The sequence below is a fragment of the Halichoerus grypus genome, chromosome 5, assembly GCF_964656455.1.
Source record: "Halichoerus grypus chromosome 5, mHalGry1.hap1.1, whole genome shotgun sequence".
NCBI classification, from domain to species: domain Eukaryota; kingdom Metazoa; phylum Chordata; class Mammalia; order Carnivora; family Phocidae; genus Halichoerus; species Halichoerus grypus.
Window position 1 is genome coordinate 175,278,628 of NC_135716.1, and position 23,679 is coordinate 175,302,306.

General features: G+C 54.5%; 1 protein-coding gene across 1 annotated transcript in view; it reads right to left on the minus strand.

The window, feature by feature from the left end:
* Positions 1-1,016: 1,016 nt before the first annotated feature.
* Positions 1,017-23,679, minus strand: part of PADI3 (peptidyl arginine deiminase 3) — a 29,198-nt gene continuing 6,535 nt past the window's right edge. The window contains exons 2-16 of the mRNA XM_036066975.2: positions 22,352-22,532; positions 19,965-20,037; positions 18,737-18,798; positions 17,637-17,754; positions 16,742-16,867; positions 14,613-14,791; positions 14,311-14,414; positions 14,095-14,206; positions 12,320-12,427; positions 10,977-11,128; positions 9,430-9,574; positions 9,218-9,320; positions 6,353-6,432; positions 3,710-3,835; positions 1,017-2,213 (exon numbers count right to left, since the gene is read on the minus strand). Coding sequence (XP_035922868.2) covers positions 1,980-2,213; positions 3,710-3,835; positions 6,353-6,432; positions 9,218-9,320; positions 9,430-9,574; positions 10,977-11,128; positions 12,320-12,427; positions 14,095-14,206; positions 14,311-14,414; positions 14,613-14,791; positions 16,742-16,867; positions 17,637-17,754; positions 18,737-18,798; positions 19,965-20,037; positions 22,352-22,532 — 1,903 coding nt within the window. The 3' untranslated portion in view covers positions 1,017-1,979. The remainder of the gene's footprint in view (positions 2,214-3,709; positions 3,836-6,352; positions 6,433-9,217; positions 9,321-9,429; positions 9,575-10,976; positions 11,129-12,319; positions 12,428-14,094; positions 14,207-14,310; positions 14,415-14,612; positions 14,792-16,741; positions 16,868-17,636; positions 17,755-18,736; positions 18,799-19,964; positions 20,038-22,351; positions 22,533-23,679) is intronic.

Genomic DNA, 23,679 nt, shown 5'->3' on the forward strand with positions numbered 1-23,679 from the left:
TGTTCAGTGGTGCCACCCACACCAGCCTAAAGCACAGGAGGCAAACTGGAGAAGCGACAAGTTTCCAGGGCTTTCTGTTGGGACCAGCCAGAAGCCATCGGGCGGGGTGGTTGGAGAGAAAAGCCCGCTTGCAAACTCATCCCAGTTCTCTTGGTTTTCAGCACTTGGCTTCTAGAAAGTCATATGCCCCACTGCAAACCCTTTTAAAAAATAGGATTAAAAAAAAAAAAAAAGGATCTTCTCAGCATCATTATTTGGACCAGCTTCCCTTGGAGGTGGGCTTATTCTGATAAAATCTGGCCACGTAGGGGCATTGGGAGTCTGGTCCAGAGAATCTAAGTAAATCGTGGTGAAGAGCGGGCTTGGGGGAGAGGCTGTCGCACCTGCTTTAACCACCCAGAAGCAACCCAGTCCTGGGGCCAGCCTGAGTGTGTTTCTGTTTTGCACCTTGGTGGGGGGTTGGAAGGATTCCGAGCAGGGGGCGTGATTTCCTGAGGCTCCGCAGCAAGCCCATCTGGCCTTTTATGGGGTGCCCTTGGCCTCCCATGGGCAGGAAGGAGGATGCTGAGAAGGGTACACAGCGCCCCATGCTCCACACACTTTGGCTTCCCCCATTGCCACACTCATGATACAACCTTCCGGCCACAGCCCAGACCCTGGCCCTGCTGCACTCACTTGGCCCTGGTGGCCTGGCCCTTGACCCCCAGGCTTGCATGTATGTGGGTTGTATCACCGCAACAGTCCACGGCAGCCCTAACTCATCCTGTGGTCAACGCAACCTCACCATCTTACCAACATTTGGGCCTGTCTGCCCCCAATTCTTCACATGCTTCAGCTGCAAACCACTCCTCTGTTCTATCATGTTCTAATCCCAAAGCAGGGCCAAAATTAGACCCAAACCATTCGTGTTGCTGTAGATTTATTAGCCAGTGATAGAAACCCAGCTGGACCCATACAGAACACATATGTAACTGGCACACATCTGGAGGAAACCTCCCACCCCTCGCCCCCTCCCCTGGCACTCAGAGCAGTTCATTCCCAGAGCTGGCCCACTGTGAGCTGTCTCGGTGGATCTGCCCCTCTGGGCCCCCTCTCCTGAGGCATAGCAGGACATGGACATGTTGACCAGAGGGCAACAGAAAGTCTAGGACTGATTCTCCCCTCCTGCAGAGAGAGGTCTGGGGCCAAGGAAGCATCCTATGCATTACGAAGGACATCTTTCACCCTTGCACCCATAGGCTTCCCAAAATCCAAGAATTCCCCACATACTTTCATCTCTAGGAAATTCCTGGAGGTTTTTGGACAAAGCCAGATTTCTGAATGTCAGAGGACGGGGCATTTATAAGGCTAAGGGCCAACAGTCATTCCTTCAACACACATCTAGAAAGGACCAACTATGTGAAAGTTCATGCTGGGTAGGGTAGAGAGTTCAGCATCTGGTCAGAAGCTTGGCAGGTAGGCTGATGATCCAGCCTTGATCTACATGGACCACACCTCCTTCCCTCTGGGGGAAGCTATGTGTAGACTCTCTCCTGGGTAGAGGGATCTGACTTTAAGGCTGTTCCCCTGCAGAGTGAGAGGCAATCAGACCCAAGCAGAATTGTGGGTCCTTCCTCCATTAGGACACACAGGCCAAGATGGCAGATGAGACACATGGTTGTTTCTAGACCCCAAAGTAAATTCAATCCCAAACAGAGGATTTGGGGGTGGGAAGGGGGGAGTTTGGAGGAATCCCCATGGGTCATGTTGGTCCTCATGAGAGGCCACAAGAAGTGAGGTCTTTCTTCTTGGGAGGCCAACAAGAATCAAGTCTGAAAACCAAATGGGTTGCAAGTGAGATATGAACACTTCTAGGGAAAAGGCTTCTGAGAGAGACAGTCCCCCTCAATGTGCTATCTGGAACCTTGGGGTCTCTTGATGCTTATTGTTCAGGACCGGCCCATGTCCCACCCCAGGGGGAGAGGATGAGGGGGACCGGCTCAGGGCACCATGCGCCACCACTTGAAGGAGAAGGGCTGCCGGCGCACGTTGGTGCCGCAGTGCACCTCCCCGTGCAGCGTGTGGTACGGGGTGAAGTCGTCGATGAAGGTGCAGTGGAGGCCCAGCGGCTCCAGCAGGGACCGCACCTTCTCCTCCAGGCAGCATTGGCCATCGATGATGGGTCCGAAGGGCTTGGGGATGCCCAGGTGCTTCCCCAGCACCAGCATGTTCACCTGCAAAGAAGCGGGGTCCCAGCTCAGGGGCAGCACTTCATCATCAGGTCCGCCTCAACACCTGCACCACACCTGGCAGGACCTGCGTCCGTCTTGCGGGCAGCCCTGAAAACAGCTCCTCATACTTGCACGCAGGGGGAGAGGCACCTGGGCTGGTGAGACTCTAGCCAGCTGTGCCATCCCATGGGAGCAACCACAGAGCTCCTAGGGACAGCTAATTTCTCTGGTGACGACCCTCCTTATGGGCGGACTCTGGTGGCCGCCATGTTTGCGCGGCAGAATCCCAACTTCCTAGGTTGTAGCTGATTGGACCAGCGCAGACATCTGACCCAAGCTGGACCAATCAGATTCTCTCTCCCTGCGGTATTGGAAGTTGACAGAGTGGGCCGGTCCAGTGGATCTCTGCCTGTGTCTGTATGTGGGGGGGCTCTGCTGCATTAAACCTCCTGCTCGGGCTAAAGCCGGCTCGGGTGGCCCTGTTTTCTGCAAACACTGGAGGCACTTACATAACTGCAGATCCGCCTTAAAATGCAGGAAGGAAGGGGAAATCGAGTTTTGCAAATGGGGAAATCAAGGAGGACAAAAGGTTAGCCAGAAAGGGGAAGGGAAATGGGGGGCTGAAGCAATGGTGGGTGTGGACAGGCCCCCTGTAAGGCTCTGATGATGGGCGAGTTGAGTTCCTCTGGGGGGTGGAGGTGAAGAGGGGCTGGAGGAGGGGAAGGGTGGCGAGGAGAGTTGGGTCATCTACAGTAGTGCTACTCAAAGTGTAGTCCTCGGAGAGCAGCCTCTGCGCCACCTGCTGAATCGGAACCCATGGGATGGGGCCCCAGCAGTCCAGATGTTCCGGAGGCAAAGCCCCCAGGCCTCAACCAAAGGCCACCTCTTCCACGAAGCCTTCGTGGATCTCCAGGCCTACCTCTCAGGCTGGAAGTGCTTTGTCCCACCTCTCAATTAGCACATGACTTTATTATATGAAAGAGACCCTTGAGTGGGACACACCCTAAGGGAGGTGAAGAGAGTTTCCCTCCCACTAGATTAGAGTGGAAACTCCTTGAAAGCAGGGAGCAGCCTTAATCGTTTCTCTGACAGTGTACCCTGAATATATGGGGGATGGGTGAACAGCTATGAGCTGGGACAGAGGGAGCACAAGGGGTGTCTGAGCTCCCAGCTGATACTGCGTGCTGTGCACACATGACCTTATGTGGTCATTGCTTCACTCCACAAATATCAAGTGGGTCCCTGGGGGAAGGGAAGGGCCCTTCCCTGATGGCCCTTGAGTAAGGGGCTTGGCCAATGAGCCTTCTGTAGTGACCAGGACAGTCAGCCAACTAGAAGCCCATCTGCTGGCCATCATGGGACCCCTGATTCTCTCTGCCACCCCCACCAGCCACCACAATCCCAAACATGGCAGTGACCAAACGTCTTGCCCTGCTAGGGAGCAAAAGCTTGGAGCCTAATTTGATGAAACAGATTTAAGTCACGAAAGGTGGCCTCACCAAGTCAGGGAAGAAGGCCACCGCCTTTCTCCTCTCAGTCTTGAAGAGCTGGGGGATGTCGATGATGTCCTGCTCAGTCAAGCCCAGCTCCCGCTTCAGCACCTCCCGGTTCCAGTCGATGCAGCTCTAGGGGGGTGGGTTGAGTTGGAGAGACCTTTCCAGTGGATTTTGGGGGGATCCAGGAGGTCATGTCTAGTTAAGGAGACAGGCTGCCCAACTGCCCATGGGCCAACTCTCCACACAAACCTTACCTCTGTGTCCCTTTGTCAAAACACACCTGTTCTGGGTCCCACATCTCACAGTCCTATACCACTAACCGGGCTAGTTCCAGAGTGTTCCACAGCATTCTGTTTTTGTGAGTGTTCCAGAACGTTCCATCTTTCACCCTCTTCCCTTCTTCACATCCTTCACGCCTTAGGGGGCTCTCCTTCAGTCTCATGGTTTAAAACACCATCTACACACTGACAACTCCCACATTTCTATTTCCCAACTGCTTTGTAGACCCACCCTCTTTCCTGATCTCAGATTTGCACATACAACCACCACTTTGCCTCTTCACCTGGATGGCTAATTGGCACATCAGATATAACATGTCCAAAGACAAACTCTTCATTTCTACACGCGCCTCCCCACCCTACCCCCCTCCCCCCGCCAGGGTCCTTCAGCTCTATGAACGCAGCTAGCTACTCGAGCCTAAAGCCTTGCTGTGGGGCCCGTGCCTCCTTCCTTCTCACTTCACACCCATCTTCAGCACGTGCCGTGGGCTCTACCTCTAAAACATATCCCCAGTCTGAATTTCTTCCCACCACCTCCACTGCTCCCACCTGGTGGACAGCCATCCCCTGCCCACGCCCCAGCCTGGTTGACAACTTCCTAACCAGTCTCCTTGCTTCTTCTGCTTCCATGCCCTGTGGCAGCCAGCATCACGTTCCTCGCGGACCTCCAGCTATGGGCGTAGACTCGACCAAGGGCCTTGCTGCCTGGCTCTGGCTCTGAAATCCCAGGGCCACACCTCCCACCAGTTGCTAAGAGCCAACGGTGAGTGCAGCAAGGATACTAAGGCAGACCTATGGCCATCTTTGGCTTGTGGAATCTCCCACAGCCTTGCTGAACCTGTCTGAGACTGCATGGTGGTATAGGATGCTTCCCTCAGCCTTCCTTCCCTCTCGCCCACTGAGGGTCCGCTCTCCCAGTTCCCTCCAGCTCCCTTCCTCTTCCTCACAGCTTCCCTGATGGGGCATGAGCACTGGACCGGGAGTCTGGAGCCCTACCTTCTAGTCCCTTCTCTTCTGGGCCTCAGTTTCCCTGGAGTGAAGTGAGGCATGGGTTCAGGTGCCTCTAACTTTCACTCATCTGGAGCGTTTACACACACTGACTCTAATCTTCTCCACTTTATAGATGGAGACACAGAAGCAGAGGGAGGCCAAGTGTCTCTCTCAAGGTCACACACCTAGTGGGTGGTAGGGCTGGGATTTGAACCCAGCCTGCCGGGGCCCAGCACCCACAGGCTTAACCCCCTCACCTCAGCTCCAAGGTATTGCCCCTCCTGATCAAGAACCTTCGCTGGCTCCCCATCACAGCCTGAGTTTACCCTTGACCTCCTAAGGCTCCCCTGTGAAAATGTCTTCCCCTCGGACGTGTCTCCTTGTCCTTGGTTCCCAGGCACTGTCCCTAATGGGATCCCTGCATGTTTAACTCTGTCTTGGCATTTACTTCTTAGATGACAGCATGCTGGGTATTCTGTTTGCCCTTCTGGACCCTCCGTATACCTCCTCCTCTGCTCTGTGCCTTGGGAGCCTGGTCCTTGGGAATCGGGGGCTCCTGTGCCCACTGACTTCTGGCCAGGTACAGCCAATGGGGCACTGCCAGGAGGTGGGGGGGTAGCAGAGTGCAGGTGGGGTATTTATTCCTATAGCTCCTTCACTGCCAAGTTACTGTGGGCTGGCCAGGAAGGTCACAGCTCCTGTCTCCTAGCCCTCTTTCCATGGTGACCTGTCCAGGTTCCAGTAACATGTCCCCTCCCTAATTCCCTCAGGTCTAGGGGTGGTGACGACTCCCCTCTCCCTAACCTGGGGATACTGCACAGCCCCCTGTTGATTTCCTCAGATCCTGCCTGCGCCTTTGTAAATATTCCCTTGATTAAACTATTCCAGTTATCCAGCTTGAGGTCCCACGTGTTTCTTGCCGGGGCCTAATGTCACTACCCCCACCCCCTGCTATGAAATATTGATATATTCTCAACACAGCCGCAGAGCGATCCTTTCAGAGAATAAATCAGATCGGGTCCCCCCTCTGCCCACCTCCCCTAGTGGCCTCAAATGTCAAAGTCCTTGCAATGCCCTCCATCACTTGATGACCCAGCCTCCCCTCACCTCCCCAGAACCCCTTGGCTCATCCTCAAATATTCCATGCCCCTTCATTCTACCTCAGGGCCATCGTCTGTGCTCTTCCCTCTGCCTGGATGCGTGTCCTCCTCACATGCACACGGCTTACCCCTCATTTCTCCTGGATCAGAGGAGGGGTTGGAGCCTCTCTCTCTGGGCCAGTTCCAGCCTGGGCTTTCACGGACCCCGAGCCTCAGACTCCGTCCCCATCGCCGTCCCCAGCCGTGCCCACCTTCCCCTCACAGCCCATGCCCTGTACCTGCACGAACTTATTGTAACTGATGAGGTTTACATTGGAGAGGACCTGGTTGATGGAGACGGTGTTGACTGGCTTATCCCCTGTGAGGGAGAGAGAGACGTTAGAGGAGGGGCAGGAACGACACCACAGGTGAGGGTCACCACCGGCTCTGGGAGGCAGCCAGGCAGAGGTCAAGTTCACAGCTACTGGTCTTGTGAGTCAGTAGCTCTCTGGCCTTTCCAGACATGGGGTAGGCACCACCCAGCAGAGCTCGGCCTGGCCATGGCGCAAGCCGGGGGGTGGGAGGGGAGGGACGGACGGGTGGCTGAGCACCACACACCTTAGACCTCTATTTGAGTGCATTGGAAGTGGGGTGATGCTTTTCACTGGAAGCATCTGCCCCTTCTAGGACACTGGCTGCTGATCCCTCTTCTTTCCAGCTAGCGGTGGTAATGGGGCTGCGTCACCCACCCGTCCATCAGCCCTGATGGACACCACTGGACCCTGTCCCTGATGGACACCACTGGACCCTGTCCCTGCCCTCCACGAGGGGACTGCATGGCCAAGGGGCTCCCACCTGGTGGACAGCCATCCCCTGCCCACGCCCCAGCCTGGTTGACAACTTCCTAACCAGTCTCCTTGCTTCTTCTGCTTCCATGCCCTGTGGCAGCCAGCATCACGTTCCTCGCGGACCTCCAGCTATGGGCGTAGACTCGACCAAGGGCCTTGCTGCCTGGCTCTGGCTCTGAAATCCCAGGGCCACACCTCCCACCAGTTGCTAAGAGCCAACGGTGAGTGCAGCAAGGATACTAAGGCAGACCTATGGCCAGCTGTGAGGATGGGCTGGACCGGGAAAGGGAGGTTAGGCTCACAATCCTCACAGCTGCCGGCGAGCTCTTACCAGGGGCAGGCCCTGAGTTCAGTTCTCCCCATTCAACACCTCATTTAACCTCCCTGTAACCCCACAAGGTGTGCATTCTCACCCTATTTTACGGACGGGCACATTCAGGCTCAGGGAGGCAAAAAGATTCACCTAGGACCTTACAGCTGGGAAACAGGGGGCTTGTGATTCAAACCCAAGCCCAGTGTTCACAAAGGGCTGCAAACCTTGACCAAGGGGTAAGACAGGGCTCCCTGGACCCACGTGCCCATCTGCAGGCTCGGCATCCCCTCCGCCCCAGCTGGGCTCAGCCAGCCGGGGTCTAGTTCCAGCTCCATCGTGTTCTTGCTGAGCCCTCTGGGCCGGTGAGTCACCCGACTTCCCCGTGTTCTTGGGTATGTAGGGGAGAGGAGAGTACGTGGGGCCTGGCACACCGTGTCACTAGTGAAATATGCTGGCCTCCCCACGCACGTGGCTGCTTGTGGCCTGACAGCTGTGATTCCCACATCCTCCTTCCCAGCTGGGCGGCTAGAAAACCCACTCAGCCTGTTCCTGGGTCTTGTTCACTGTCAGTGTGGTCCTTCCAGGAAAGGTGACAATGGCTTTCCTTCCACCTGGTACATAACATCTGGATTTGAGGCTTTTTCAGGTTTGCTCTGGACCCAGAGGCGTTTAGCCACAGTCCTTACGGGAGCAAGGGGGTTGGGAAGACTGTATTTCTTACACCTTACAGCTGGGGCTCCAGGGTGGTGCCGGGAAGGGGGTGAGGATCATAAATGGGGAGAAGGGGACTACAAAGTTCTACTTGAGAACTTCTGAGTTCTGCAGAAGCTTTTCCCTTGGAGGTTTGGTCCAGGACATTATTTACCTCCCATGAGGCCAAGAAAAGCTGCAATCCCAGCAGCCAAAGGTTTTTGGCCTAAGAGCACCAGGGTCCCTGTCAGAGAGGACCAGACCTCTCAGATTCACAGTCTTGGTGGGGACGGGAAGGGAGCCATTCCAGCAAGCTTGCCCCCCCCCCCCCAGCTCCAGGCACAATGGCTCTCAGAATACCTTCCAAGCAAAATGAGAATGTGGAACCCTTTGTTCAAAGAGCGGGAAAGAAAAAGTATCACTAAAGGTACTAAAATATAAGGTTTGTTCTTTCCTCCATGGTCTCTCTCCTGCCCTGTCCTGTTGGTTTTTCACTTGCTATTTGATGTCACGCTCCCTCGGTACGGGACACCCGCGTGGTGAGCACAGACCCCCGCAGCGCTGGGAGCCCCAGCTGAAACTTGACGCGTGCGCACAGCCCACTGGCTGCCAGGCGTCCCAGCCCACGAGCCGCGGGACCCACGTCGAGCCAGACGTCTCCCTTTCCCCCAGGCCCGCCATCCCGAGCCCATGGCAAACAGGCCGACTCCGCCGGGTACTGCGGCCTCCACACAGCGGGGTGCTAGCTGCCTGGATCGGGGGTGGGCAAGAGGCTCACCCCTTGCGAGCCGCCCACCGCCAGTCCAGGACAAGGACAGTTAATGCCAGGTGCCCTCCCCGAGATGCTGAGGGGTACACAGGCCTCCCCACGTCCAGGCTCCTGCTGCCGCAATCACCGCTTGGGGGGGCAGAGAAAGGAGGTCCCGCCAGCCCCCACTGCCCATGGCTGAGGCCCCAGGGAATGAGGGGTGTACAGGGGATCTCATCCCCGGGAGGCAGCAAGAGGATTCACTCACGAAGCACAAATGGTTAAGAATTTCAAGACGGTGATAGCAGAGCATTAAACTTCCTGAGGTGAGGGCCCTGTCTGAGGATACTGGTCACGGGCCCATGCAGCTCGCCACGTCTCTGCCCCAGCCACTGGTGGGCAGTGGGGGCTGGGGGGCAAGGTGTGCAGCGGCAGTGAGGCTCTTGAGTTTGGGGGGACCACCCTGCTATATAGACTTCGCGATCCCTCTCTCAAGCCATGGTGCATCCTGCTTTAGGGGAGGGGGCAGGAAAGCTGGGGTGAGGGACACAGCGGGGGTACCCACCAACAACCCCTTTGAACAGGAGGGCACCGCCGTGGCCCCACTTCTGCTTTGCCTGGAAGAGCTTGAAGCAAGCGCTAGGGCTGGCCAGGAGCATCCGGAAGCCCTGTGTGGAGAGGGCAGACCCGCCTGAGCTCCCTGGCCTCAGCACGGCCCCCCTGGAGCTCATCCTCTGGCCCAGACCCCGGGGACAGGCATGTCACCGCTGTCCTTACCTTCCCATCGGGGGCAGGGACGAAGCTCAGAAACTCATCCACATGGCCCACGGCCAGCCAGTCCACAAAGAGCTCCACGGGGGGCTGCACCCTCTGCGCATAGAGGAAGTCCCGCACCACCTGGGTGACCCGGCGGCCGCTGGACCTGGGGTTAAAAGAATTTCTTAGCTTAAAAAAGTCTATGCAGAAATGGAATAACAAGAGTTCAAGATTTCTGCAGTATCTGATTTTTTTAAACAAACAAACAAAAAAAACATGCACTATGTCTTTTAAATTCTGCTCAGGCTGAGCTCTTGAGCAGATGCAGGACAGCTCAATCCCACCTGGTCAGTGACCCCCAGGTCTTGCCATACAGGCAAATGCTCAGAGCTGCCCTCGGACCCATCCTCACATTCTCCAAGAGACTGATTCACCACCCTGTTCCATCCCTGGGGCCAGGCGGCTCTTCTTGGAGTTTAACTTGTGTCTCTCTGCCTGTGGCCTCACCTTCTGTACATCAGTGGGGAGAGAGGTGGACAAGATCACCCCCAAGGGGCCGCACAGCCCCAGCATTCTATGCTCATGAACTTAAGCCCCATTCTTCTTTGGCCTTCTGCATAGTATCTAATGGCGTGATCCAAACTTCCTCTTTCTTTTTTTTCTTTCTTTAAGTAGGATCCATACCCAGCATGGAGCCCAACGTAGGGCTTGAACTTGGGACCCTGAGATCAAGACCTGAGCTGAGATCAAGAGTCAGACGCTTAACTGACTGAGCCACCCAGGCGCCTTGAACTTTCTCTTTCTGTGGGATCGCGCGTTGAGGGCAGTTAGTTCCCTCCAAAGCCCCTTGATTCACCTGTTTTTTGACTGCAAGTCTGTCCTAACTGCTTTGTTGAATTTGGTTGGCTCAAAGTCTTGGTCTATTCCACAGCATAAAACCATAACTATATAATTCCTTTTCTTTTGCATCAGTATCTCGTGTCACATGTTGAACAAATAATCTGTTATTCTGTGTGTGCGTGCATGTGTGTGCGTGTGTGTGTGTGTTATGACATCTCATTTTTCATGTCCTATACCTTCCTTCTCCTGTTGTCAGGAAAACATTTCATAGTAGTCATTTACGTCATAGTATGAACAAGCTCTTAAAATGTAATTGCTCTAGGACTGTTGAGACTTGAAGCTTTTTCTTCTAGAACTATTAATTAATAGTATGTTATTAGCAATATCATTTCTTTTTGGAATCAGAAGACCTAAGTTTAGTCACGATTTTGCATTCTGTGTGACCTGTACCAGGTCACTCACCCTCTCTGGGCTCACTTGTGAAATGGAAAGGCGGGACTGAATGATCTCTTAGGTCTCTGCTGACTTTGGCCTTCTCAAACTCACCAAGGTAAGCGCGGACAGTGTCTGGTGATCAGCGCACTGCCTCCCCTCACCCCATCTAGAACTAGGAATTTATCACTCCTCACTGGTTCTCTCCCAGGAGTGGAATTGTCCCTCACCACCACCACCCCAGCCACCATCACCACCTTCCACCCCAGGAACGCCTCTCCCTGCTCCTCTCTCACCCAGGCAGGTTGCCCCCGATGAGGATCCTCCCCAGGGGGTACTCTTTCCCATTGGCCACCACTGGGGGGCTGACCTCCAGGTTCCCAAAGGAGTCCAGGCCACTCACAGAGCTGTCTTGTGGTTCCCGAGTCACATAGCCGAAATCTGGACCCTGGCAAGGGAAACTGAGTCAGGCTAGGGGTGGGGGTCACCAGAAAGAGCTTGAACCAACTTGCTGGGCTCCGAGTTCCTTAAGGATGGGGCAGGAGTGGCTGCCCATTCTTCAGATGGAAATACTGAGTCAAAGACAGGGATATGACCTATTCAATATTTCATGCATGCATAGAGGCCAAAGTAGGGAAATACACAGGCGCTCTGGCCCTGCTGCCACATTAGAGCACGTTATCCCCATGGTCACAGGGAGACAGTGGAAAGGGCCCTGGTTGCCTATACTCCCCATTAGACATGGAGCCCGAGGCTATGGCCCCCGCCCCTTACCCTCTGAACAGCCTTCCTGCCAAGTGCAGCCCAAGGGCAAGTACCTGGCTGTTCTAGAGCAGCCTGTTCCTGGGGACCAAGGGACTGAGGATGGAGCCTCAGTCTTTCCACCCTGAAAAAGGGGAGAGCTCCCCAGGGCCATCTCTTAAAAGGAACTCAATCAACATTGAGGCCCAGGTGAGAGCTCCTACCACCTCTGGCGGGGGGGGGGGGGGCGGTGGTTGGAAGGGCCTCACGGTCTCTACAGTACCAAGGGAGTCTCCCCTCTCTCTTCTAGGAGGTCCCCAACCACCATCTTCACAGTATTCCTTATTACCAATATTAATCTCAGCTAACAGTGCTGTGGGCTCCCTCTGCCCAGTACAGAGAAGCCTCACAAACAGTTGTGAGGCCAGGGCTATGATATCATTTTTGCTGATGAAGAAACTGAGGCTCAGAGAGGGCAAGTGACTCAGGCCAGGTCACACAGCCTCTGAATAACAGCCGGGTGGTTCTGATTCCAAAGCCTGTGTTCTTAACAGCGGCACTGCCCCGCCCCCAAAACCGCCCTTACCTAGGGCTGCCAAATTTAGTAAATAAAAATACAGGATGCATAGTTAACTTTGAATTTCAGATAAACCACAAATATATTTTTAGTATAACTGTGTCCCGTGCAAGGCTTGGAACATACTTATACCAAACAGTTCCTCATTGCCGATCTGAAATTCAAATGTAACTAGGCATCTCCCGTGTTCTATCTGGTCACTCCTGTCCCTAAAGAACATGGTCCCCATGCTGCGCCCTAGACTCTACACCCTGGTGGGGCTTCGGGAAACGTGCCTTGGCCCTCAGAGCCAGGCTGCAGCCTGTGGCCCGGACCACTCACCAGGATTCTTTTGTAAGGGAAGTCCTGCAATTCCCCATTCCTGGGGGAGTCAAAGACCACCGGGAAGGTCTTGTGTGGCGCCTGAACATAGCCCAGCTCCATCTCGTCCTGCGAATGAGAGAGACAGCCTGTGGACAATCAACACTCGTTTGGCACTGAGCGCTTTGGGGAAGACTGTTCTTGGGGGGTTCTTTGTCTCAGGCCTGCTTTGCCCTTTGGGGTGAAGAAGGCAGGGGTTCATGATGCTTGCTGGCTGGCGGAGGGACTGGAGGCTCAGAGAGGGGGCGCTCTTGCCTAAGGTCACACAGCAAGACAGTTGGGGAATGAACGAGAACATGGACGTGACCCTGGGCGGGTCCCCATGCCAGATCAGGGCAAAGTGGCCACAGAGAGGGGCACAGGGTGGCCTGAGTTGGACAAACAAGTCACTGGACATCAGCCAGCACCTCTGGCCTCCACGTGTGGTCATGGACAGGGCTGAGGTGACCAAAGGAGGTATAGGTCTGCCTCCTCAGATCTCTCAACATTTAGCCCAGCTCAATCCCGATCCCTCTGGTCCTGGAGGCAAAGAGGACCCAGCACCGATGAACTCTATACCCAATGAGAAGCTCACTGTTGTGTGCCTGGCCCTGCTCTCAGCCCTTTATAAATAGTAACTCCATGAACGCTCATCACACACACACTCATGCAGAGGCACTATGATTGCCCACGTTACAGATGAGGAAAGTGAGAAACAGAGAGGTCTAATTGTTCGTCCAAGGACACAGAGCTGTCAGTGGCACCACCAGGATCCTCACCCAGCCCATCTTGCTCCAGGGTCCTGCCCCGAACATCCGCCTCATCGGATGAACCGCCAGCCATGAAAGCTTCTCAGCTTGGCATGCACGGTCTCCCACTTCAGCTCCTTCACGGAACCTTGGCCGTGGCCAACAAGAGCCCAAGGCGAGCTTTCTCATGCCTCCCCTCTCAGGGCCTTTGCACATGCTGGTCCTCTGTGAGGCCCACCATCCACTGAGCCCCAGCATGGCCCTTATCATCTCTGTGGCCCTGGGCATGGGCCCCCTGCGAGCACATCGCCTACTTGGTCCTGCCCCGATGCCCTTCCTCCTGGAGGTCTTTATTCATCCCCCAGACAGAGGTGATGCCACCCTCCTCCAAACCCTGCTGGCGCGTTGCTGGTACCCCTACTACATCTTCAATTGCAGGAGCGGGGTGAGCGGGGCTGTTGCAATAATTCACCACACCGGTGTTTCTCAGCCTTGGCACACGTGACACTTGGGGCCAGCTAATTCTTTGCTGTGGGGCCACCCTGTGCATTCATTGTAGGACGCTTAGCAGCATCCCCACTAGAAGTCAGTAGCACTACCAGCCTCGGGGTGACAGCCAAACCTTTCTCCAGATACTGCCAAATGTCCCTTGGAGGACAAAGTTGCCTTCCGTGGGGAACCACAGGGCCAGGCTGCTGAGGGCAGAGAGTGTGTCCCACACCTCGGCCATTCCCTTCGGGGCCAGCCCCGTGCCTAGCCCAGATCCTGTGGGTGAATGTGGGTTAAATCCAGTGTCAGTGTGTGCTTGTGTCTCTAGAAAGTTCTGGAGAGAGGGAGGGAGCTCTAGGTCTAGACTGAGAAAAAAGAGTGTGCTGGGGAGGACAGTCACAGCCCCCAGGTCCTTCTAGATATTCACAGCAACCTCCCCTCCCTGCCCTGGGTCAGGATGGACCAGCCTCTCCCTCCAAGATGCCGTCCTGGCTGGATGCTGCCCAGCGGCCATGGTACCTGGATCCAGCGGTCATTGCGGTTCTCATTCTGCGGGCAGATGGTCAGCTTGCAGCCGGCCTTCGTGGCCAGCTCCGCCACGGCGTCCACAAAACATGTGTTGTTCCTCACGCTGTGGACAAGCCCAGGGAGCGTGGCTCAGGACAGAGCCAGATGTGGAGACCAGAGGGGCCACCAGGGTCTGAAGGACACCCATGCCCCCCCTCCCACACTCACCGGCACACGTATACCTCCAGGGGCGGCAGGGTGCTGGGCGTCATAATCCAGGGCGCCACACGAAACACCACGGTGTCGGTGAAGATTGGGGACTCAGAGAAATCCTACAGGGGAAGACGGGCAGAAGGACAAGAGCACTGGCCTTGGAGTCCAGAGGCCCGGCTGATCCCGCTGACATCTCCTCATTTCTAGAAGGGCAGCAGCGGGGTGGTCGAAAGGTCTGGGGTCCTCCACGCTGGTGGTGCCCCTCTCTCCCAGGGAGGGAGCCCTCTCTTACCCTCTTTGCCCCGGCCACCCCTCACCTCGTTGGAGTCGTCCAGCAGGGTGACGTGGAAGGAGACGAGCCCCGTGAAGCTGGCATCAGGGAACGAGAGACCCTCCACAAAGAAGCGTTCCTCGTCCCCGTGGAAGCGGGGCACCTCGTAGGACACCTTGTCCTGGCCCAGCACGTGCCTGTAGGACTTGCATGAGTCTTCAGGACCTGGGAGGGGACGGGACGGGATGGCCGTGACCCCCAAGTGGGCCCGCAGAGCATGAGGGCGCAGGAGGAGCTGGGCCAACCTCACCGAAACCCCTCAAGCCAGACAGGCAGCCCCGGCCTCTGCCCTCCCACCAGCGAAGGAGAGAAGATGCTTGATGCCCAGTGTGGGCAAAGCCAGGGGAAAGGCCCTTCCTTTCTAAGATGGCTGTTCAGACCTGCTGGGGACGACTCGGCAGCATCTCACAAAGTAAGGTCTACTCCTAATGAGCAATCCCGCTTCTAGATGTCTTTGCTGCGAATACACGTACGAGGGTGTTCCCTGGCTGTTCATTCACTGAACAAGTATTTACTGAGCACCTGCTCTGCACCTGGGAGGCCTGGTTCTAGGCTCAGGATGCAGCCGTGAGCAACGCCCCTGCCCTCGAGGAACCTATACTGTGGTCAGCCCAGAGCGCCGCAAACAGCTGCATGCTCAGGGGAGTGGATAAGTTACAGCACGCCCGTGCTTTGGAATACCACACCGCGGGGGAAGAGAATGAGGCAGAGCTGCACAAATACAGGAAGGAATGTCAGATATCATTCAACGGAAGAAAGTGTTTGGAAAGCAGGATATGTACACACCACACACACGTGCACACACACACACATGCATGCACATTTAATGCATCCAGAGAAAAGTCGGGAAGAACCCATAGCAAATCGTTAACAGTGAACTCATTTTAAAGAGTCAGGTTTAGGGGTAGGGAGGGGGAACTCTCATTTTTTACCTTATATACTTCTATGTTGTTTGATCTTTTTTTTTTTAATGTTTTTAAAATATTTATTTTAGAGAGGGCACGTGTGAGTGGGGGTGGGGCAGAGAGCAGAGGGAGAGAGAGAATCCCAAGCAAACTCCCCGCTGAGCGTGGAGCCCAATGTGGGGCTCAATCTCAGGACCCTGAGATCACGACCTGAGCTGAAACCAAGAGTCAGACGCCCAACCCACTGCGCCACCCAGACGCCCCTTGTTTGAGCTTTTTTAAAATGAGCATTTTATCACTTATATGCATTTGTATCTTTAAAAGGGATTTTATGTTAGGGGCGCCTGGGTGGCTCAGTCTGTTAAGCATTTGCTCAGGTCACGATTCCGGGGTCCTGGGATCGAGCCCCGTATCGGGCTCCCTGCTGGGTGGGAAGCCTGCTTCTCCCTCTCCCACTCCCCCTGCTTGTGTTCCCTCTCTCGCTGTGTCTCCCTCTGTCAAATAAATAAATAACATCTTGAAAAAAAAAAAAGGGATTTTATGTCCTTGCTCATACTATGGTTCTGTGGAGCAATAGTCCGTGGTTTTGGGAGGTGATGCACGCTGAATTCTGCAGGGGCACTAGCCCCCATGTCTGGGAGTGGTTTTACAATACTTGAGCAAACAACAGATGAAGCAAGACGCAAAACAGCGGTCATTGTTGAATCTGAGTGACTGGCATACAGGGGTTTGTCACTATTCTCTCTACTTTTGTGTGTGTTTGAAAGTTTTGATAATAAGAATTTCTGAACATGCTTAAAATATATTTTTAAATATATTGTTTAAAGATTTTATTTATTTGAGAGAGAGAGCACAAGCAGGGGGAGGGGTAGAGGGAGAGGAAGAAGCAGACTCCCCACTGAGCAGGGAGCCTGATGTGGGGCTCGATCCCAGGACCCTGAGAAAACGACCTGAGCTGAAGGCAGACGCCTAACTGGTGGAGCCACCCAGGCGCCCCTAAATATATTTTAATTCATCCAATCAAACGGCCTTGGGTCATGGCTGTGCGGGGACGCCAGCCCGCCTGTTTCAGAGTTCCCCCAGCTGACCCTGCTTCCTCTGACCCCCCAGGCAGGCTGGAAGCCAGAGCAGAGCAGGCCCTCCGGCCCAAGGTGGGGAAACTGAGGCCCCCAGCAGTGGGAGCAGGGGGAGGGGATGAGCATGAACTCACCACAGGCGTGGAAGACCCGTGCCCACTTGGCGTCATAGCTGGAAGTGTGGAGGATAAGTTTGTGGTCATCAAAGAGGGCGGCGGGGCCTTGGGTCTTCAGGACCATGACAGACATGTCTTCCAGGTCTGTGGAGCCAGGCAGGGGTGGCAGCTCAGGGGGCCCGCGACACTCCACGTCTTCTCCTCCTGCCCACCACACCACCCCCCCTCCAAGGGCAGAGGGCGCCAAGACCCGGGTCTCTGAGCCCCAGCTCTGCCCACCCTGTGAAAACACTGGAAACCATCAAGAGCAAAGCATAAGGACGTCCGTAAGCGTGTGCCACGTGAATACGTCATACCCTCTCCCGCCTCCACTCCCTCACCTGCCCAGAGCAACAGGAAGTAGAGAGCAGCCAGCCCCGTGCCCGGGGACAGGTGACAAGTGTGGGGCCGCCCGGGCGGCGTGCTGGGGAGAGTCTGCTCTCAGGGCAAGCGTCACTCTCTGTTGACATCGGGCAGGCCCCTCCCTCCCTGAGCCTCAGCGCTCCCCAATCTGAAACGAGGGACAGATGTGCCCCCTTTCGGAGCAGCTGTGCCCACCCACGCATAAAGCCCCCGGCCCGCACCCCGGGATATTACTGTGGCCTTCCGCACGGGGCTGTTGCGTGCAGTGTGGGACTGACTTAGAACATGGGGCGTCCTGAAATGAGTCACGGGTGCCTGGTGGGAGGCTGGATCTGGGGTGCAGATAGGAAGCTTTGGATCTTCCACAGACAGGCTGGGAGGGGTTAGCTGCCAGCCTGAGGCAGGTTTTAAGCGACATCAAAGTGTGTCCAGGAGCTGGAACTTTGGCCCCCGATGCTCCCTTCAATGCTACCTGCAGGTGGCTGAGCAGTGACCCTGGGCACCCCCTCACCTTGCAGGCAGTGCACATGCCGGTCACGGTTGTCCTGGTCATTGCAGTTCAGATCATCCCTATCGCAGTTCACCAGCAGGATGGCTCCATACCCGCCAGGCCCCCAGACCCAATCCCGCTGCCAACGGCAAAGCACAGCTGGTGATGGGGCTCGGACCCGTCCTGTGCCCCCGCCCAGCAACCTCCTGGCCGGCCTCCTGACCCCGTCTCTTCCTCTTCGCCCTCCCTGTGAGGACAAGTCCACTCTCACGGAAGCACTTCCTGCACCAGATACTGCAGTGGCTCCCGATTGCCCACACCAGCAAGTCGAAACTACACCGAGGTCTCTCATGGCCAACTGCAATGACTCTCCAGCCCATGTCCTATTTCTCAATGGGCAACTTCCTGATTATAGATCCATTCCCGGCTCCAGGCCTTGGCTCCCGCTCTTCCCTCCACCTGGAATGCCTTCCCTCTTGCATTGCTTTAGAACCTAGCTCAAGTGGACTTCAAAGGAAGTCTTCCTTGCTCATGCAGCCCATCTTGACCTTCTGCTCTGAACTCCCAATGCGTTCAGTGCCACCACAGTTCAGCCCAAAGTTCTTTAACAGTCTCATACTTGGTAGAGTTCCCCTTTCACCTAGATCAGAAGGTTGGCACACCAGGGCCAGGGGCCACTTCTGGCCCACTGCCTGTTTTTGTAAATAAAGTTCTATTGGAATAGTCACATCCATTGTATTGACTATAGCTCTTTCACACTACACTGGCAGAATTGAATAGTTGCAACAGAAACACTTTGCAATGCCTAAAATATTTACTATCTCACTTTTACAGAAAAAGTTTCCTGACCCCTGACCTAGACTGAAATTCCAGAAGGGCTTTTCCCCACAAAGCAAGGCCTAGCCCAGGCCTGGGGATGTATATATTTGATAATTCTTGGTAATAATTTTTCTCCTGGTGAAAGAAGATCCCCAGCCATGCCGGGCTCCCATTTGGCTCTCCTGACCTCCGCAGCAGCTAGGAGGCAGGGACACACCTGTAATGTCCTTGCCCCTCTTAACCCAGCCTAGGTCAACTCCAAACTCCATGCCCCTTTCTGGGCCCAGGTTGAATTGCCCTACCTTGTCCACAAAGCTCCTATTCTGCCTGCTCTCACAGTTCAGGTCACAATCCAGAGCAATGTCTGCAAGGGGAGGACAGAGAGTAAGTCATTATGGGGTTCCCAGGAGTCCGGCACGAGTCCAACAATGTACATTTTGCCTCTAACAATGCCTCCTACAGACAGAGCATCTTCAACTTTCTTGCTAAGTGCTCTGCAGGTGCTTGTACCCATGCAAACTCCCACCCACCGTCAAGGAGCTCCCCAGTTCCACATCCTTGGCAATGTTGAGTTAAGCATCTTTCCATTTAGGTTCTGATCACTGGGCCTTTCTCTTCTGTGAATTGCTTGTTCATATTTTTTGCCTATTTCCGTTAGTTTGTCTTTTTTTCCTATTGATTGGAGTTCTCCATAACCTATATGTACCGAGTCAGCCATATACATTGCAAATTTCTTCTCCCAGTTCATATGTTGACTTTTTCTTCCCTTTTTGTTTAAAGTAAGCTCTGTGCCCAGTGTGGGGCTTGAACTCATGACCCTGAGATCAAGATTCATTTGCTCTGTGGACTGAGCCAGCCAGGCGGCCCCATAGTTTGACTTTTTACTTGTCCTCTGTTGTATAAAAGTTCTAAAATTTAATACAGTCGAATTTATCATTGCCCTATCTTCAAGTTCACTGATCCTCTCTCTAGCTGTGTCAAGTGTACCAAGACAACCCACCAAGAACATTTTTTTTACCTGTTACCATGATTTTTAGTTCTAGCATTTCCATTTGACACCTTATAGTTTTCAGCTCTCTGTTGAAATTCCCCATCTGTTAATTCATGTTATCTACCTTTTCCTTTAATGTACTAATCAATCTGAGTTATCGTGCATGGAATTTATATACAATTTGTGGACAATTGGCACAAAAAACTTAAGGTGGAAAAAGCAAGGTCCAGTTCCAGGCCTAGAGTATGTCCCCCTTTGCTTACAAAAGGTGGGTATACAAGTATTCCTGTGTCCACCTGCACAAGCATAGTAGATCTCTAGAAGGATGCTGGGCTTGGGGAACTGGAAGTCTTCGGTTGGGAGAAAGGGAGGTTTACTTTTCAATATATACTCCTTTATACCACTTGAATTTTTTAAATGTATGCTTATTTTAATTTTTAAAATAAAATGAATTGATGTTTATAAAAAGACTCTTGTTCCTTGTCATTCCCAACCACTCCCCACCCTTGGCCCAAGCCCTAGCATGACCCCCAACTTACCAACACAGGTGAGGTAGAGCACCGCATAGGCCAGGGGCAGGGGCTCATGGCTGGAGTGGTAGGAAATCTGCACCTGTAGAGAAATGGGGCCAGAGTCAAGCCAGCTGAAGCCAATAGCCCCCACCCCAAAGGACAGGTCTTGGGGGATCTGGCAGGAAAGAGAAAGGGTCTCAGGAATCTCTGTTCACTGCAATTGAGTTTACCAACCCAGCTCTTCCATTAGTCTCTGTGCCATTTATTTTTCCATGCCTTGCTTGGCCCATCTGTAAAATGGGAACAATTTGTGAGGGATTCCCTAGAGACTTGGGTCCCAGGGCTGCCAATGATTACCGTGTGATTTGGACAAACCCCTGCTCCCCTTTGGATCTCTGCTTTGCCATTTGTTAAAAAAGGAGGTCTCTGACAGGGCAGGGTTTAGGGACCTTCTCTTATCTGTGGGATTCAGCCAGGCCTGGACTTGAGGCCAGCACCTCTGGGTTCTGTGACCTTGGCCAAGGTCCCTCACCTTTCTGACCTATCTGGTTTCCTCATCTGCAGAACAGCAAACATACAAAACCCTACGGCCCACAGAGGATTTTAGTGCTGCTTAGAAACAATGCATGTACAAGACTGACCCCATGGGCAGGGCCCCAGACACGCGGGCTATTGCTAACAGAGGGCAGGCGGCACCGTGTGAGCTGGTGCTGCCCTGGGGTCCTGTTCCAGATCTACCACTTGTGACTATCCTGGGAAGAGTCACTTGTCCTCTCCGGGTCTCAATATCCCCTGCTATATAGGGATAATAATAGTCCCTACCCCAAAGGGTTGATTGTAGGCTGTGACCATCAAAGAAGGAAGGCGGGTGACATGCTCAGCGCTGTCCTTGGCTACAGCAAGCTCCAGTAGCTGTTAAAGGCTGGGCTGACTGTGACTGATGAGAATACAGTTCAAGGCCCATGTATCAAAGCCCCTTTGGCCCACGGCCCTCCGCTTACATGTTCCCTCTTGATGGGGGTCCCTCAGCTCTGCCAGAAGGCTCAGGATCTTATAGAGGCCATTCACCCCTCAGTGCTGGGAGCCCCTAAATCCTGCAATCACTGACACCCAACTGTCAAGCCTGAGCAATGATGCTGGCCTCAGGCATACAGTTACCCGGATCTAGGCCAAAGGTGGGGGAAGGGCAGACACTCCGACCCTCCTCAATCCCTCTGGTCTTTGGCATCCACACAGCCCCGGCTTGGCAGGGCACCCAGGAGGGGTCCCTTACTGGCTGGCTGGTCCTCTTGCCCTGTCCTGGGGACTCTGTCCTGAACCTCACCGACTCTGCTACTCACTAGATGGGGTGACTTCGGGTAAGCCACCCCCCTTCTCGTTCTCAGTTTCCTTCTCTGTAAAATGAGTTCATTTACCTGTCCACCTGCGTCACAGAGCTCAGTGGGGGGGCTCATCTCAGATACACAGATGGGAAAAGACGAGGGGGTGGTGAAGGGAAACTGCCGCCCAGGTGTCAGCCAGGTCTGTGTAGAATTCTAGCTCTCTAACTCATTGGCTCTGTGGCCTGGACACAGTTACTCTGAACCTTGGTGGCCCCACCTATGGAATGGGGATCAGACCCCGCCTCTCTGAGCTGTTGTGAGGGCTGCGTGAGGTCATGGCTGCCCAGGACGTGGCGTATGGTCAGTGGTCCTTAAAAGGTCAGTTTCCTACAACACTGCTCCTGGCATGAAGCGGGAACCTGCCCACATGACAAGGCCTGCTTCCCCTCACCCCTTTAAGGGGGCATCACCTGGGCCAAGCTCCAGGGCCACCCCATTTCGCCCTCTTCTAATGCCCCCTGCCCTGAGGTCAGAACCCTGCCTACAGCTGGGGCTTGTTAAACTCACCCTTGGTGGCTGAATGAGCAGAGAGGTGAGGAGGGGGAGTTACGTGCCTCTGAGAAGGGAAGGGGGTAGGAGAGAGTGGATTAGGAGGTGAGGCACCCAGTATAAGGGGGTCCCCCAGGCACTGGAATCCCCCCATCTCTGCTTTCTGTCCATTCGGAGTGGCAGAGATCACCTAATCAACCCTCAGCCTGCAGAAAAACGGGGACACCTCCCTTCACTGGGGTCTTGGGAAACAAGAAAAGCAGCAAATGTTGGCTCATGTTCCACCCCACACCAACACCAAGAGGAAAGGTGCTGTGATCACCCCCATTTTACAGATGGGGAAACCGAGGCCCCGAGGGCTGATGTGACTTGCCAGCAGACACACAGTTTATGTCTGTAAGTTGCAGGGCTGGCCGGTTCCGGGAGCAGGTACTTACCCATCATGCTACCCTGCCATCTGGGTAAATAGAGGGTGCCAGACCTTGTGGAACTAGATCACTGCCCCACACGCCCCCACCCCCCCAGACCAGGGGACCGGCTCACATGACTGTCATTGAGGTCGTTGCTGGGAGAGTTCATGACCACGATGATCTCCAACCCTGTATCAAAGTGCCACCGCCTGGTATCCGCGCGCTCCCGGCCCCTCTCCACACTAGAAGAGATGTAGATGTCCACGCCAGGGGTCCCATAGACCTCGAACATCTCTGTGCCCTCAGGTACCGATCTGGGAAGGACAAGAAGCCATGGGAAGTGAGGCAATACTTGTTCAGATGCTTGAGCTTTGGCTCAAACTCTTGCTTCCTCCAGGAAGCCTTCCCTGACCACCCCAAGCCTCTCAGATCCCCACAGCAAGCTCCTGGGAGTGAAGCCTGGACCCTACACAAATGCATACACAGTCTCACATTCCAAGGTTCTGTGTTTATTAACACTTCGCTTGTGAGTTGTTTTAACTCCCCACAAAACTGCAAGCTCTTTGCAAGTTAGGACCCAGTTGAGTGCTTTATAACCCCCCGGTGCCGAGCTGGGCACAAGGAGCTCGGTGGACATCAGCCTGCAAATGGACCCCACTGCAGTTCTGAGCATGGCTTTAAGAAGAGCAGTCTCCCCTCAAAGTCCCAGTGCACCCTTCTTTAGCGGGCGAGATGTTCTTGGGGTCTTCCCTAGGGAAGGGTAGTAAATATTGTGGAGGGCCTACTATGTGCCAGGCGCCTTGTATTTCCCAGCTCCTTTTATTCTTATAAGTCTGCAAAGCAAGTGGTATCATCTCCATTGCAAAGGTGAGAAACTGAGGCTCAGAGAGATCAAGTAACAAGCCCGAGGTCACACGGCATCTGACACAGAGCCCCTGCTTCTCTGTGGCACTGCAGTGGCACCTGGGAAACCGGGCCAGATTCAGTCAAACAACCGTGCATTATTTAGACGGTTAAAAAGCCTATGTCATTCAGCCCTGGGACTGCGTTTCCCCATCCCCTCCGGTTAGTCTGGGAGTCATGTTTGCAATCAGTCTGTTCACACCTCTGATTGTCTGTGGGGTGCCCAGGGTGCCCACTGTGCCCAGAAGCATTGCCAGACTGAGGCAGATACACCCCACTGCTCTCTCCACTGCCCCAGAACCTTCCATCCCACCAGGGAGTTAAAAACAGCCCTGCCCAGGGCAGCCCGATGGGACTTACGGTCAGGAAGTCAGTGGTCAGTGGAATCCCCTGCAGGGAGAAGCCACTGTGAGCCAGAGGGACCAGAAGGCTTCCTGGAGGAAGCAGCACACACGTGTGCCTGGGGGATAACAGGAGCTGACATTTGTCGAGCTTTTGCTATACGCCAGTCCTGTGCACAGTTCTTAGGTCCTATTACATCATGTAACCCTCTCAATA